This window comes from Cantharellus anzutake (genome assembly GCF_015039405.1).
Source record: "Cantharellus anzutake strain C23 chromosome Unknown EI90scaffold_42, whole genome shotgun sequence".
Lineage (NCBI taxonomy): Eukaryota > Fungi > Basidiomycota > Agaricomycetes > Cantharellales > Hydnaceae > Cantharellus > Cantharellus anzutake.
This window is the reverse complement of record NW_024066992.1, coordinates 206,934-221,644: the sequence shown is the minus strand read 5'-3', so window position 1 is coordinate 221,644 and position 14,711 is coordinate 206,934. Positions and strand designations below refer to the sequence as shown.

General features: G+C 49.4%; 8 protein-coding genes across 8 annotated transcripts; 4 read left to right on the top strand and 4 right to left on the bottom strand.

The window, feature by feature from the left end:
• Nucleotides 1–279: 279 nt before the first annotated feature.
• On the top strand, nt 280–1,153 carry EI90DRAFT_3225566 (uncharacterized protein). The gene is made up of 2 exons (XM_039066483.1): nt 280–316; nt 374–1,153. The coding sequence occupies exon 2, from the start codon at nt 529–531 to the stop codon at nt 1,024–1,026; it is 498 nt and encodes a 165-aa protein (XP_038913365.1). The 5' UTR covers nt 280–316; nt 374–528; the 3' UTR covers nt 1,027–1,153.
• A 1,092-nt stretch (nt 1,154–2,245) lies between these two features.
• Nucleotides 2,246–5,431, top strand: EI90DRAFT_3068216 (uncharacterized protein). The gene is made up of 14 exons (XM_039061080.1): nt 2,246–2,342; nt 2,398–2,421; nt 2,482–2,523; nt 2,580–2,636; nt 2,684–2,746; nt 2,801–2,928; nt 2,981–3,335; nt 3,391–3,624; nt 3,682–3,963; nt 4,021–4,344; nt 4,403–4,537; nt 4,591–4,683; nt 4,742–5,209; nt 5,263–5,431. Exons 1-14 carry the CDS (start codon nt 2,340–2,342, stop codon nt 5,332–5,334), a joined length of 2,280 nt encoding a protein of 759 aa, XP_038913364.1. The 5' UTR covers nt 2,246–2,339; the 3' UTR covers nt 5,335–5,431.
• Nucleotides 5,432–5,454: 23 nt separating this feature from the next.
• On the top strand, nt 5,455–7,899 carry EI90DRAFT_1824633 (DWNN domain-containing protein). The gene is made up of 8 exons (XM_039052236.1): nt 5,455–5,826; nt 5,884–6,134; nt 6,190–6,299; nt 6,368–6,492; nt 6,545–6,725; nt 6,786–7,122; nt 7,178–7,598; nt 7,658–7,899. Exons 1-8 carry the CDS (start codon nt 5,658–5,660, stop codon nt 7,777–7,779), a joined length of 1,716 nt encoding a protein of 571 aa, XP_038913363.1. The 5' UTR covers nt 5,455–5,657; the 3' UTR covers nt 7,780–7,899.
• EI90DRAFT_1824500 (Vps5 C terminal like-domain-containing protein) lies at nt 7,767–9,644 on the bottom strand. Its single transcript, XM_039052235.1, has 10 exons — nt 9,578–9,644; nt 9,420–9,524; nt 9,082–9,354; nt 8,929–9,021; nt 8,782–8,875; nt 8,546–8,716; nt 8,460–8,494; nt 8,259–8,408; nt 8,053–8,205; nt 7,767–7,999 (listed from the first exon to the last, which is right to left on the bottom strand). Exons 2-10 carry the CDS (start codon nt 9,498–9,500, stop codon nt 7,919–7,921), a joined length of 1,131 nt encoding a protein of 376 aa, XP_038913362.1. The 5' UTR covers nt 9,501–9,524; nt 9,578–9,644; the 3' UTR covers nt 7,767–7,918.
• On the bottom strand, nt 9,517–10,259 carry EI90DRAFT_1826786 (uncharacterized protein). Its single transcript, XM_039052239.1, has 3 exons — nt 10,055–10,259; nt 9,578–9,977; nt 9,517–9,524 (listed from the first exon to the last, which is right to left on the bottom strand). Exons 1-2 carry the CDS (start codon nt 10,155–10,157, stop codon nt 9,736–9,738), a joined length of 345 nt encoding a protein of 114 aa, XP_038913361.1. The 5' UTR covers nt 10,158–10,259; the 3' UTR covers nt 9,517–9,524; nt 9,578–9,735.
• A 214-nt stretch (nt 10,260–10,473) lies between these two features.
• EI90DRAFT_3068208 (uncharacterized protein) lies at nt 10,474–11,219 on the top strand. Its single transcript, XM_039061079.1, has 2 exons — nt 10,474–10,778; nt 10,826–11,219. Exons 1-2 carry the CDS (start codon nt 10,666–10,668, stop codon nt 11,037–11,039), a joined length of 327 nt encoding a protein of 108 aa, XP_038913360.1. The 5' UTR covers nt 10,474–10,665; the 3' UTR covers nt 11,040–11,219.
• EI90DRAFT_1826190 (P-loop containing nucleoside triphosphate hydrolase protein) lies at nt 11,064–13,760 on the bottom strand. The gene is made up of 10 exons (XM_039052238.1): nt 13,751–13,760; nt 13,470–13,689; nt 13,312–13,375; nt 13,156–13,242; nt 13,052–13,099; nt 12,972–12,974; nt 12,276–12,900; nt 11,848–12,213; nt 11,642–11,787; nt 11,064–11,592 (listed from the first exon to the last, which is right to left on the bottom strand). The coding sequence occupies exons 2-10, from the start codon at nt 13,527–13,529 to the stop codon at nt 11,345–11,347; spliced, it is 1,647 nt and encodes a 548-aa protein (XP_038913359.1). The 5' UTR covers nt 13,530–13,689; nt 13,751–13,760; the 3' UTR covers nt 11,064–11,344.
• Nucleotides 13,761–14,659, bottom strand: EI90DRAFT_1824382 (uncharacterized protein). Its single transcript, XM_039052234.1, has 4 exons — nt 14,613–14,659; nt 14,540–14,562; nt 14,428–14,477; nt 13,761–14,376 (listed from the first exon to the last, which is right to left on the bottom strand). Coding segments are annotated over exons 2-4 (498 nt in total). The 5' UTR covers nt 14,542–14,562; nt 14,613–14,659; the 3' UTR covers nt 13,761–13,930.
• Between the last annotated feature and the right edge of the window lie 52 nt (nt 14,660–14,711).

The following is a 14,711-nucleotide window of genomic DNA, read 5'->3' as shown; positions in this document are numbered from 1 at the left end:
GTATCTAGAGGAACACTTGTGTTCCAAACTAAAATTGGAATAATGTTCGAGTGAGGGAGGCAGTTAACACGGGGACCCGACTGCATCCCCGATTGGGTCGCTCGAAATTCACATGCTTCGGCGTTATATTATCGTCGCCACACGATGTGTTTGCATCGATAACCCTAGTCTACCGCCATCCGCTTCAACAATGCTCCGGAACCATGCCTTGATCAAGCCGAGCCCAAGTATTCCAGCATCCATCGTGGCATTTCCCGCACCCGCTGTCTGCAGTGGCAAAGCTTGCACATCCGTCGTCTGGCCAACGCCGTCCTAGGTGAGATATCCACCCGGGGCTGAAAGGATAGTTTCTAAACTTTCGGCTGCAAGGCAGACAATGGCTAATGCTGGCCGACCTCCAAAGTCGGACAGCCATTGGAGTAACAGAGGGCTGATATCACCGTTGTTTCTCAACCCGCGGACGAATTTTTTCACCCAAACCCAAACCCACCATTGACCGACGTGGATTCTTTACTCATTAACTCCACGATGGGGGCGATCGGCATCCCCGACGATATTGGTCGTTATCTCTACCGCATTAAATGGGCCATTTGTGGCGATCAAGAAGGCTCTCTCGTCGATTTCTTTCGGGCCACTTTCGAAATACTTGACTTCCTCGAACGGGGCACAGGGATGATCGCGCGCTTCACTATGCGCCTATCGGTCTGTAGAACCAGCTACTCTGTGCAAGCAGACATGTGTCTGCGCCAAGGAGACTCAAGAATGATCTTGCTTACTCTGCAAGGGGACAGACATGGCTCTAAGATGACACAACCTGAAACACAAGTCATCCCAGTAGCTATTGCCATGTTCCAGTATAATAACAAGAAACGGGTGAACACAGGGCTTGCTCCCCTTGATGCCATGACTGTTCCCTGTATCGCCATGGTCGCACTCGACCCACTTTCTATCTGGTTCCAGTTACTAAAGCACTCAGAGATGCGGTTGTGTCTGGCGAGTACCCCGAAACTCCAACCACAGTCTTGAAGTGTAACACAGTTTTGGGGCCCAATCGTCCAATCAGTAAAGGCATGGAGGACCAAGTAGGCGGCTCGCATTTCAGCGTTTGATCGCATTCAAAGATCTTTCCAGGGGACACTGGAAGAAATTCGTCGAGTGAGCCACATCGTGCGCGTGCGTTTATTTAATGCCGGATCGCCAAACTTTGACCAGAGGCTTTGGGTAATTCCAAATTTCCCAATTGTGATGTAGCATGTAGTTCAAGAGATGAGTTACGTATGTGCTCAATCCTAAATCATGTTGTGCAAAGGTACTTTTTGTCTGGGAATCCCTGCGTCAGAAACCTGACACCGTGTCCTAAACCACACCGTGTCCTTCTACCTCACCCAGGCCTAAATTAACCAGGAGCGTCCTCATGACTACAGGATTCATGTTTACAGCTTGCGATCTCCTGGCGGCTCAACGCTGCCATACAATCTCCGATCACTCCGCAGACTAGTTACGCGCTACATGGCCCCATTTTTCATCCAGCCTTTCTTCTCGCATTTCACGAATTTGGCTCATTTACCCATAGATCATATCCGCCACGGCTCCGCATAGACAATATGCTGAGGATGTAATAAAAATGGATTTATATCTCTATCACCATCATTATCGCTCTCGTCCACTTCCCTTGACAAGTAATATGTTGACGGTTCCATTCTTCAAGTCAAAACTTCACAAAATGATAACAGGTTGGAGATAAGGTGTGCGAGCGACGGCGGAAGTCACAAGTTTAAAATCGCAAGCTATGGCTCTGTGCTGAATGTGATTCGTGGGGGTTCATTGTGTGTGAGGATCAATTCTCGACAAGATGCACATCATTCCAAACGGGGTCGCTGGTAATACTTTGCTTACATATAGATCGTTTATCCGAAGGAGTCGAATCACTTCCGTGTTATGGGCACCGCTGGGATTGGTGTCGGAGCGGACCTCGCCCCAGCGCTTGGGGAATCGAATTGCATGACTGGGCAAGATATGTTTTGGGAAGAAAATGCGAGCACTATGAAGTGTCTATCCCAATAGAGGCTGGTAACTATGAAGTGGCGAAAATGGGCAAAACATTTCGACATCTGACGGGCGTCAAACGGTGGCTCCCAGGGGGGGTCCTAGTTTCCGACTGGCGGGATTTTTGTCGTGCCGGTGTACAGCAGTCGTATGTAAGGAGCGCAGTGTTTGCAAACGTTTTGGATCGCGTAGTGGCTGTGCCAGGCACCTTTGCTGAATTTCTGCTTCGCTTGGTAGCGGGGAAGTAGGGCAATTTCTCCCACCAGCACTATCGTTTCTTTCGTCGGACAATAATGGTGAGTGGACAGGGTGGCTTTGTCGCAGAGATTGCCGGGCTCACCATCTTCTCAGTCACTCCCTACTCCTGCTCAATGGGTATGTCTCTGTATCTTTAGCACCTCCTGCAGGGAACGAAGCATTCGATTCCTTTTATAGACTGAACATCGGAATGCCGAAGGACGGACTTACTGGTATCATGTGCGTCTTATGCTTGGCTGCTCATCGAAGCTAGTTCTTTACCAGGTCGCAACCAGAGTGCCACTAAGCAAAGCTCCTGGGAAAGGCCCGATGAGCTAAAGTCACCTTTCGAGGTGTGCTTTCCCTTCTGCCTTCACTGTCTTCTCTGAACATTTTTTAGCGCGCGCTGTCGAAAACCACTTGGAAAGAGTACTTCTCTCAAGGGCGCAAGTATTGGTACAACGTAAGTATTGCACTTCTCGCTCTTCTGCCGATCCCCTTAGCAAATCATAATTAGACGGAATCCAAGGAATCCAAATGGGACATGCCTAACGAACTTATGGAACTTATGGAGAAGGTGGAAAAGGAACAAGCTTCCAAACCACCTGTAACAAGTGCCAGCCCAGTTTCTACTGTTGCGCCAACGTGGGTATTCTGAATTTGGGTTTTGTACAGTTGAAACACATTTGGCTTTCAGGGCGAATCGTCCTCCCAGCTTCGTTCCCGGTAATCTCATTGGGCCGGCTTCCACCTTGCCAATCACAGGCAGCTTATCATCTGGCACCACTCTTCCTGCCCGTCCTCTCGTCAATGGTCTCCCCATTTCATCCAACTCCGTCCTCCCTGCAAAGCCCAGTGCGCCAGACGACCCTGTCATTCCTATCAATGGATTCCCGACAAAAGAAGAAGCTGAGAAAGCATTTTTTCACTTGCTGAAGAAGGCAGGTGTTGACGCCACGTCGACATGGGATCGCACAATGAGAGCAATCATCACAGACCCTCTGTACAAAGCCTTGCCGACGCTTGCTGAGAAGAAGGCGGCATGGGAGAAGGTGAGGCATGTGTAAATTCAACGTGATGGTTATGTGCCTCATGACTAGGGTGTAGTACGTGGCCGATCTGAAACAGAAAGAAAAAGATGAACGTGATGCGCGCCTCAACAAAGCCCGACCTGGCTTCAAAGCCCTGCTTTCTGGCAACCCGCAGATCCTTTATTACACCACTTTCAGGACTGCGGAAAGGCTATTTTCTCAACATCCTACATGGTTGTCCCTCAAGAGCGTTGATGAGCGAAGGCACTTATTTGACGAGCACACTGATGAACTCAAGAGTTTTGAGATGGTTTGTATCTTCTCACCGTTTGAAGCGGACACAATCGCTCACTGCTACATTTCTCAGACACGTGCACGGGAGACCAGAACGCGAGCCATGCAAAAGTTAGTTGCTGTGTTCAAAAGCCTTAAAGTGGACGTGCTTTCTCGATGGCGAGACACGCAAAGGGCTGTCTATGCATCTGACATGTGGAAGGAAGACATCGAGTTTAGGGAACTAGCTGACTTGGACGTTCTTCTCGCTTTCGAGGATTTTAGCCGAGTCTTGGAGAGAAACTACGACGATCATCATCGACGAACGGAGATGGAGAGGAATACTCTCGAAAGGAAGGCTCGCGAAGCATTCAGGGTACGTAACGCGTCAATCTTTGGTTGGGGGTGATTGACCAATGCCACACCCACTTAGGAGTTGCTGGGCGAACTCATATCATCGGGAAAGATCAGGGCCAAAACCAAATGGAAACAGGTTTACCCTCTGTTCCAGGATGATAAGCGATATCTCGATCTCCTCGGAAATCCTGGTTCAAACCCTCTTGAACTGTTTTGGGACACCGTAGATGCTTTGGACCAAGAGCTAGAAAGCCAAGCGGCGAAAGTTGAGAAAGTTCTCGAAGCCAACCAGCTCCAATTCACGATTGATATGACCAAAGAGCAATACTTGGGAGTCGTGCAAGCTGATGCCGCCTTGCCGAATTTCACTCGAGAGGATTTAGAGCGCGTTTTTGATCATGTGAGTTTCCCATTCTTTTGTGCGACTCGAACTAATTGACGAATTCGAACCTTTCAAGCTTCACGATCTTCGCGCCAAGGCACTTGCGGAGGAACGTCGCAAAGCGGAGCGCCGTCAACGTCATCTACAAGATGATCTACGATACGCCTTGAAGAAAATTTCTGCCATCGATATTAACGGGTCCTACGAGGATGTGAGCATATCATAGAAGTTTGGCTTGACATGGATCTGAAGATTAGTTGTTAGGCTGTCCCATATATGGAACAACTGGAAGAGTTCCAGAAACTTGAGGAGGAAGGAAGGAGGGTAGCTTTTGCTAAATTTGTCAAACGTCAAAAGGTACTATTCCCTTGCCACACACAAAGTCGGTTTTAGATTATTGACGGGAAAGTGACAGGAGAAGCTCCGCGAGGCATCGGATGATGGGAACTCCACGAGTGGGCGCCGCCGCAAGGAGCCACATGGAGAATTGGACTATGGGGATCGGGACCGTCCTCGAGATTCAGAACGCTCATCTCGTCATCACCACCGTGATGCCATGGAGGTGGAGCCATCTGACCGAAGTCCACACCCTCGCGATAGAAGAAGTGCATACGATAGGAGGGAACGGAGTCGTGAGCGGGAACGCGAGCGTGAACGTGGGAGAGACAGGGATTATGATAGGCGCTCTTACGACAGACGCCATGACAAGGATGATGGGCGAAGCTCAAGGGGCCATCATCGAGAAGAATATCGCGATAAACGGCGTCGTTCAAGGGACTTGTCGTCAGACAGGGCAGACTATCCTGTTCCTCTCGGGGAGTCGCCTTATCCAAATCCGAAGGATGTCGGCTTAAAGGGTGTCGATGACGAACCAAAAGCAAAGGTGAGTGATTATGTTTGTGATGCAGTCTGATCCTATTCCAATAGTATTCATAGCGAGTAAAAATGGACGAGCAGCTCGCGGCCCCTCCCGCCAGAGATTCGAGCCCGGAAGAGGGAGAAATTTAATGCGAAAATTGATCCACCAGGGCCACTGGCCTCTCATCTTAGTTTTTCCTCTACTTCAATTCCACTCAGACGCATGAAATAACAAGTGTCATCAGTGATGGTAAAGTACTTATACGATGTGAATGGGCTCGGTCAACTCCGCCCCGCAAACTTCCAGGTCACGTGCAGTCCTATCTGACTTGCTAATCGCATCCACCACGACCGCTTATGCGCTCGTCGCCACAACCGCCAACGAAGCTTTGTGACAGACCCCCACCCTTAAACTATTAGTTTGTTCCGCTGTTCGTCCTCGTGATCCGTTTGTCTTAGCTCGAGTCTGTATAATGGCATCTTCTGTCTCTTACAAATTCAAGTCTCAGAAGAACGAGTCCAAGATTGCTTTTGATGGCACTGGGATCTCTGTTTTTGACCTGAAGAAAGAAATGATCCTAGCCAATAATTTTGGGAAGGCGGTTGATTTCGACCTCCTTTTGTATGACCAGGCAGGCAAAGGTGCGTCAGACGTTTGGTGATGCGTCATGGTTATTCTGACTTGACCACATAACCCAGAATACACCGATGATAACTTCATAATACCACGGTCATCCTCTGTAGTAGCGAAGCGAATGCCAGCGTCGAAACCTGGAAAAGGGCGCGCAGCAAATTATACAGCAGGAAAAATTGCACAATCTACTGACCGCCGTAATGATCAACCACAGCCTACACCAATGGCCACATCCTGGAGAAGAACAAATATAGGATCAATGTCGAAACGCTTTGATGGGAAGGATGAGAAGATTGCTGCGAACAAGCCCCCTCAGGTAAGCAACTCGTTCCCACTGTTTGCACATTTGTCCCACATAACGAGTTCATAAGACGGATCCAACCCCTCGTCCTGCCCCGGAGAATGATGAACAAGCTAGAATTAGGGCTATGTTCCAAGCAACGTCGGAACACTGGGAGGAGACTCAAGAAAGAATGAAGCAGTGAGTGTCGCAATATGATCCCCGAGCGGGCAGAATAGTCGAACACTAACCAACGCCACTTATCCTAGTGCTACTCCCATATTCACCTCTCGTGGCGGAGGACCCAAGCGCCCACTGCCACCCCAGCAACAATTCCCTCTTGAGCCGAGACCTCTACCTCCCGGCTATATCTGTCATCGCTGTAACAAGAAAGGTTTGTAAATTCTCGATAGCCGCAGCAACTGCTTATTATGACTACGCAAAAGGACATTGGATTCACGATTGTCCCACCAATGACGATCGTGACTTCGATAATCGGCCTCGCGTGAAAAAGACGACTGGTATTCCTCGTAGTTTCTTGAAGTCTGTTGAGCTTACGGGTGACACTCCGCAGCCGGGAGTTATGATCACACCTGAGGGTGGTTTCGTCGTTGCACAACCAGACTCGTACGCCAACCTGTCCCGGCTTTAAAGGGTTATAATCCTAATAGATATATACTCCTGCAGCGAGACCTGGAAAAAGCAGACAGCCCGGCGTCCTGGGATGACGGAAGTGGAACTTAGGGAGAGGCCACCATCGGATCCTACTCTCCAGTGCCCTATCTGTAACAAGCTCTTCCGAGAGGCGGTGAAAACGCCGTGTTGCTCCAAAACTTTCTGTGAAGAATGTGTACAGACCCATTTACTGGAACGCGACTTTTCATGTCCTGGTTGTCAGGAAAAGATTTCAACTCTTGACATGCTCATTCCTGATGTTGTAACTCGGGGTCATGTTAAAAATTATACGGAAGAGGAGATTGCAAAAAGTGAGGAAGCTGCAAATGATCTGTCAGAAATTGGGAAAGTGAGTTGTTTCATCAATGCAGCGGAGTAAGTCACCATCAACCCTTTCCCCTCAGACTTCGAAATCGCCAGAGCTTGGCGATACCCAAACAAATTCCGGGCAAGCTGATGGTGAAGAGTTTTATGACGCTCAGCCTGGACTGTCAAATACTCCAACAATGCCATTACAAGACGATATACCAAGCCTTCAAGCCCAGATGGCTCAACTTATGATTATGATGCAATCACCCGCAATTCTGCCGCAAGTCCGGATGCAGCTCGATATCCAGTTTCAAGAACTCAGTATGCGCTTAAATCAACTGCAAGTGCAACATCAGCAGTTCTATTCTGGAATGGGGGGTGGACCGATTATGGGGATGGGGACAGGAATGGCTCTGAATATGACAATGGGCGGCATGGATGGTATGTTAAATAACAATTATGTGGGTGGAAATCGGACAAGTGGATATCAACGTTTCCACCAACAACCACAAAATGGTGTGTTTCTAGATTAGACATCAGACTAATCTGCTTATCACTTTTCTCCTGCCATCCAGAGGCAGAATCGCCATACCAAAGATTGCCTGTCAATCCGCGACGTCGGCTCCAGAAGCGAGATCGACCAGAGGAATTTCTGGAAGCGAATGGAATACAGAAGATTCCTCGTTTCTACGGGTGATGGTCCCATTGTATTCTTTTCTCAATTGGACTTTCTCGGACGCATCTTTTAGACATTAAAGGCATGATACGTGTACACAAGTAGCTACAGCCTAATGAAAATGAGGTTATGGGGACGTTAGAATGATTCTGATCGAAATTCATGCGGCAGTTGGTGCTTCATTGTTCAAATCAGTTGATTTCAGCAACAATTTCTGGTATCCGTCCCACGAATCGATGATCTGACGGTGGATGTATCAGACTATGAAATCCTGAAACGTCCCTTAACACGTACTTCATTCTGGCGCCTCAGCATCCCATCTAAAAATCGCTCAAGAGATATTTTGAAGTCGTTAATCCTTTCCCTTTCGAACCGGTCCACTTCGGCTTTACATAATCTAGTAACCTCTTCGAATTTGGTTCGTGCTTCTTGAGCCTTTAACTCGACCTGTTGAATTTGAGAAACTTTCGGGTGCATTGGACTTCCGGCAGACTACACACCTGCTCTATCTCCCGCTGCAGAGGAACCATCGATTGACGATCCACCGTGTGTTGTCGTATAATCTTCTCATTCGCATTTCTGACCCGTAAGCGCTCACTTTCGGTTAGCTTCATATTATGGTATGTTTTGGTGCGGGATTGGAATGCCAGCTGAGATGCCGCTCAGTAAACATGGTGCGGGCAATTGGGCGCCTGGCTCACCCGAACAGAGGTGATCAAACGAATGTACTCGTCCACTGTTCGCCTATTTGTTAGCAACAGATCATTGTATTAAAGAGGGTGCACACCTGTTCCTGTCAATAAAACAAGATCGTCCCTTGCTTGACTGTCGTGCAACTCTTTGGCTTGTGTTTCGACCTGAGCTAGTACTTTCATAGATTCAGATAAATGCTTGCTCAGATCCGAAGCCGCCAGCGCTGCTATGGTGTCGGCGAATTCCTGAGTTGCGGTGATGACCTCTTGTACGTGAGAGCAAAACATTCTTTGCGTCAGAAACAGATTCGGTTGCGAACAGGAAGCCTACCCGTCCGTTGTTTCGCCACGGCCTCTATAGCCTTGACCAAAGACCGGAGTTGAGCCTCGAGTGTATCTAGGTAGGTTTTCTTCTTATCAAACCACTGGAGATTTTTGCTTGAATCGCGGTATCATGACTCTAGACATATCAACCCACTTCATCGGTTTCATGGAATTTAGACCCAGATATCGAACTTCCTAGGGAAGCGAGGAAACCACCTGTCGATGACTCTGCTCGTCTATGCTTGATCTAAAGCGACATCAATGCTGATGAAGGGTTGAAGTGTATTCGAACATAAAAGGCACTCACGTCAAGTGAAAACGTGTCTGACTCCAGGAAAAATATAAAATCGAGATCATTCGCTAATTTTGCATGGTTCGCGATTTTCTGTATGCACTTATTTAGGGCCAAGCGCCTCGATTCCACGAACGACCCCTCAAAACGCCCCAAAGCAACTTTCTCGGGGACAGGAGGGACTATGATGCCTGGATTATTGGAAACAAGGGTCTCATAGAGCCAGAGGAAGTCTGAGTAACGTCGTAGGACAGAGAAAGAATCCTTCTTGAATGCTGGATGATTTGTCTATGTTGGTGCATATGATTAAAGCCACGCAACACGCAGGAGAATCGACATGGGGCAAAATATACCTTTGTTGTGACGGTGTAAACTATGTGAGCACTGATTGGATCGCCGACCTTCTGGGGATCTCCCACAGTTATCGTGAACATGAGCTGGGGTTTGGTCTGTTCTGTCTGGAGAATGAATTGGAAAATGTCCATTTATATGCTAGGAGGGACCATCATACCTTGATCGCCAACTTGCTCTCTAAAGTAGCCGCCAATGGCTTGTCGTCGTCGTCGTCATCTGGCGTTGGCTGAGCAGGCCGGCCAAAATCAATTCGCGCTCCAGGGAGTGGATAGGGTGGTGGCGACGCTACGCTGCCCCACCCAGGAGCTTCGCCACCTAACGCAAGAGCATTCGACTGATAACGGGGGCGGGTGATGTGAGTGGGGAGGTGAAGTCCTGGTGAGACGGAGGGTGGGGAGGCATTTGGAATGATGACTTAGAGGGGCCCGGAAGTGAAGGGGAGGTGGTATCTGGGGAAGCACTGGAGAACGGTGACTTCGAAGGTTCAGCAACAGGCTCATCCGACCCTATTCGCAGCGAATCCTGTTCCCCTGTGGGGAGATGCGCCGATTTATTTTCTGTGGCATATGAGGTGTCCGTAGGGGCGAGGGGGGTCTTAGGAGTTCCAGGCTCTGAGAGTGCAGGGGGTACTGACTTTTCTTCCAACGAACTCGAAATGCCCATCTGAAGCGTGGAGCTAGGGAAGGAGGCGCAGCATTTTCTGGAGCCCCGGGAGGAGAAATTACAGTAGGCACCATTTTGGGAGAGGCCTTTATTGCAGGGAGAGGGGCAAACGTCCCTCGCGGCTGGACGGGCTCTTCTATAACAGACACCGACGGTGCATCCAAAGGGTCCACTTCTTCGGTAGCAGAATGTTCTACCCCTTTTCAGAATGTGACACAAAAAGCTCGGTGCCACGGGTTTGTGCTGTCAGTGTGTTGGTAATAATAGCCTCATCGTGGTATGAAAGAGCAGCGAACGGTGTCTCGTCAGCGTAGGGATTTGCATACGGGTCATCCGGTTGGGCTGGCTGCTGCTGCTGCTGCTGCTGCTGGTAAAACGATGCAGCAGTGGACCAAGGATCTGGCGACCGTGGCCGCCCAACATCTGCAAATGGGTCCGCAAAAGGATTGTCTAATATCGGATTCGAGGTCCAGACAGTTTTGGAATGAGATCGTCGAACCCCGACATGTCCACCTCCTGCTATTACTACAAAGATACCCGAATAGTGGTTATTTCACAGTGCTCTGTCTCTTGACGCGCTTGATGTTGGCTCACAGGCGAAATATTGAAGAGGGCATCACGTGGAGCGCGCAGGAGAGAAGCTCTAATCCAACAGAGGCTACGGACCCCAACTTCATGCGATATCTTCTTTCAAGGTAGGAGGCATGTTCACCCCTCTTCGCATCTTGACCATACATATCAGGGGGCTTGACCCTCTCCTGGGCGTTTTCACCGGAGTCCTTGCATATAAAATGTCAGAATCAAACCCTAGAACCGCGCCGCCACCAGGAGACACCCTCGTGAGGCTTGTCAAGTGGAAGTTGAACTCATGGAAATCTGACCGTGAGCAACGACTCCGAGATGATGGAACAAGGGTCACACGAACCAAGCCCACGGATACCATTCCTAGCGCGTAATATGGGCATTTTTCTCCGATCACCATCGATCCCAGGGCGTTTCCAACTAAGAGGCGGACCCTCACCCTGAACTCCTATTAGGTGATTATTATATGTAGCTGTAAGACATTCGAATATTCCAACGAATGTAGGGTCACACCGAAGATAGAGGAAATAATAGATTTTATGGATGGTTCGCGACAGTACGATGTGTAAGCATCATCTTTTGAGGGAAGATTCAATTGCAAAAAGAGAAGTGAGATCATAGCTTCAAGTCCTCTAATTGGTGCTTGATTGGTCCACTCCAATCACCCTCCTCCCGACACTCATGAAGCATTGAAAGACGCGACGTGGTCTTCAACTACTTTCTTAATCTCCTGCTCCATCTCTTCAGCCACGTTTCCTTTGGAGATTTTCTCGAGGAGGGCACCCTGGGACGAGGTAAGGTGCTGACGAAACTCAGCCTCCCACTGAACGATCTTATCAACGGGAATAGAATCAAGGAGGCCATTCACACCAGCATAAATAACGGGAATTTGAACCTCAACTGCCAGAGGTTGATACTGGCCTTGCTCTATAAAAACAAGTTGGTAAATTGGAAAACAGGGAATGGGAATACTCACTGAGAAGCTCAGTGAGACGTGCACCACGGCTGAGCAAGAAGCGAGTGGAAGCGTCCAGATCCGAACCAAATTGAGCGAAGGCAGCAACTTCACGGTACTGAGCAAGATACAGCTTGAGGGAACCTGCAAATTTCTTCATCATCTTGCTGTAATATACCATACAGTGTTAGTCTCTGTTTCGACGATAGACAGCTAGGCGAACTCACGTCTGAGCTGCGGAACCGACACGGGACACAGAGAGACCGACGTTGATAGCCGGGCGAACCCCACGGAAGAAGAGCTCCGCCTCCAAGAAGATTTGACCATCCGTAATCGAAATGACATTGGTGGGAATGTAAGCGGAGACATCACCACCTTGAGTCTCGATGATAGGGAGTGCAGTGAGCGAACCACCACCAAAGTTGTCATTCATCTTGGCAGCTCGCTCAAGCAAACGAGAATGTAGATAGAAGACGTCACCAGGGTAGGCCTCACGCCCCGGGGGACGACGAAGCAGAAGTGACATCTGACGATATGCGACAGCCTGTTTGGACAAGTCGTCATAAATAATTAGGGCGTGTTTGCCGTTGTCACTATAGAAATAGAAAGGATGAGCCCCGGTCCGAGTTACGCAATGCATATCACACTCTCTTACCGGAACCATTCACCCATAGCGCATCCAGAGAACGGAGCCAAGTATTGCAGAGGCGCTGCCTCAGAGGCAGTTGCAGCAACGACGATGGTGTACTTAAGCGCATCGTTCTCTTCGAGCGTTTGAACGAGCTGGGCAACAGTGGAGCGCTTCTGACCAATGGCAACATAAACGCAGTACAATTTCTGGCTCTCGTCCTGACCATCATTCCAGCGTTTCTGGTTCAGGATGGTATCGAGAGCAACGGCGGTCTTTCCGGTTTGACGATCACCGATAATCAACTCACGCTGGCCACGACCAATTGGGACCATAGCATCGATGGGCTTGAGACCGGTCTGCATGGGCTGGTTGACGGAACGACGGGGCAAAATCCCAGGTGCTTTGACGGAGGCTCGACGGCGCTCAATCGCCTCAACTGGGCCCTTACCATCAATAGGGTTCCCGAGGGCATCGAGGACACGCCCGAGAAGGCCAGGACCAACAGGAACATCCACGATTTGACCAGTGCGCTTAACAGTATCACCTTCTTTGATTAGGCGATCGTTACCGAAGATAGTGACACCGACATTGTCGGCTTCCAAGTTGAGACACATGCCGCGCACGCCAGAAGAGAATTCAACCATTTCCTCTATCAAAATTGGCGGCACAAGGACCTGCAACATGAGTAAAAGATGCAGCAGGGAATTCTGGGATACGCACCGGCTAATTGAAAAAAGATGCGGGTATCACAGGAGCATACAGTCAGGTCACACATGTCTATTCGTGAGTTTACGACAGACCTTGGACATTGTTCAGGCCATAGACGCGAGCGATACCGTCACCAATAGCTGCAGACGTAAGTTGACTCAAAAACCGTGCTCCGACTCCAAAATGATGCACGCACTCAGGACACGGCCAGTCTCCTGCACGTCTCCACCGAGCGAAGTGCCAGCAATACGCGACTCAAGGATAGAGGATACCTCCGACGCAGCTGTATAGCAGGTGACGTGAGAACAATCATGTTGAGCAAAAGACAATGAGCTCAAAACGCCTAATTTACCTGGCTTAGCAGTAGCATAGCGACGAGTGAAGGCGGAGGCAGTGGCAAGGGTCTGCTCACGGAGCTACAGAGGATGTTCGATAACGGAAGTCAGCGTTGGCGAAATTGGCTGTGAAATTTGCTCCGAGAGTACAACCGCGGAGTGCGCGGGCACTTACCAGAGGGGATGCCCTTGCGATGGCTGCGATGCGCACAGAATTTCTGACGACGGAATGCATCGTCAACGATGAGGCCAGTGAGTGGGACGAGAGAGAAAGTTGGCAGGGGAAACTTAGTAGCACGGTGAGAAAAAACTCATCCGGCGAGTTGCACGTTCCTCAATTCAAAGTCCTGCTGGAAAGGCCCGACGCCAACCACCACAGGAACCAAAGCCGACACCTGTCAGTCATGGCGCCCTTGGGTAAGCTAACATGGCCGTTACAAGACCCTTGGCGCTCACCATCCCGCAGTTTTTCCTGGGAGAATATTACTCTCCAGGGCGATCACAAAGCCACCTATTCTGTTCTCCAGCACATTGGCCAAAAGCGCGACTTCTACTGTCAATGCTAACACTCCCCTTGCCACCAGCTCCACCAGCACGTCCCCTTCAATCCCGAATCAACCAACGCGGCCCTAGAACTCATTCGCTCCGAGCCGAATCATTACGTGATAGCCAATTTCCTTGGCCGTAAACTCCTCCTCTCCCCCGCGACCTTCTCACTGTCCCTCGCATTAAAGATGTGGCGGTGGGTGACATCCTTTCGTTGTCTGCTATATCGGAGGTGGGTTCGCGGATGTATACGCTCCGAGGAGATCCTACCCTTCCAAAGGACACAGTACGCGTCCACGCTACCGTTGTGGAGCATACAAAGGGCAAACTCGAGAAGATTGTAAAGTTCAAACGTCGGAAGGGATACCATCGAACGATACAGCACAAGCAAACATATACAAGATTGCGAATCGGACCAATAGAAATTCCGCCGAATGTACAAAATAGCTTAGCTTCTGCTTCGCAATAATCACAATAAATTAACAAGAAATCCTTCAACGAGTCCCATTTACACATCCATTTCGGCAATTGCTTGTCTGGGAGAGAGGTTAATCATGCACCATTTCAATAGATGGTTTATTACTCACTGATATGCAGCTTGACACTCGAGCCGAAGCTTTGGGTTCTTGAACCTTGCCTGCCGCAAATGTGCAATGATCATTAGCAAACTGTAACATCTAGAAAACAAGATGGGCCTACATCTAACATGTTTTGATCCAATTCTGCGGCAGAAGGTGAGCTGGATATACCTGAAAGAAGGCGAAGCACCCACCCTTGTCTTCTCCCAACAATCGTACCTCGCTCTGTGCCACTGCAGCCCTAAGATTGCTCTTTATCTTGTTGCTGCATGTGCAGTCAGATGATTCTTACC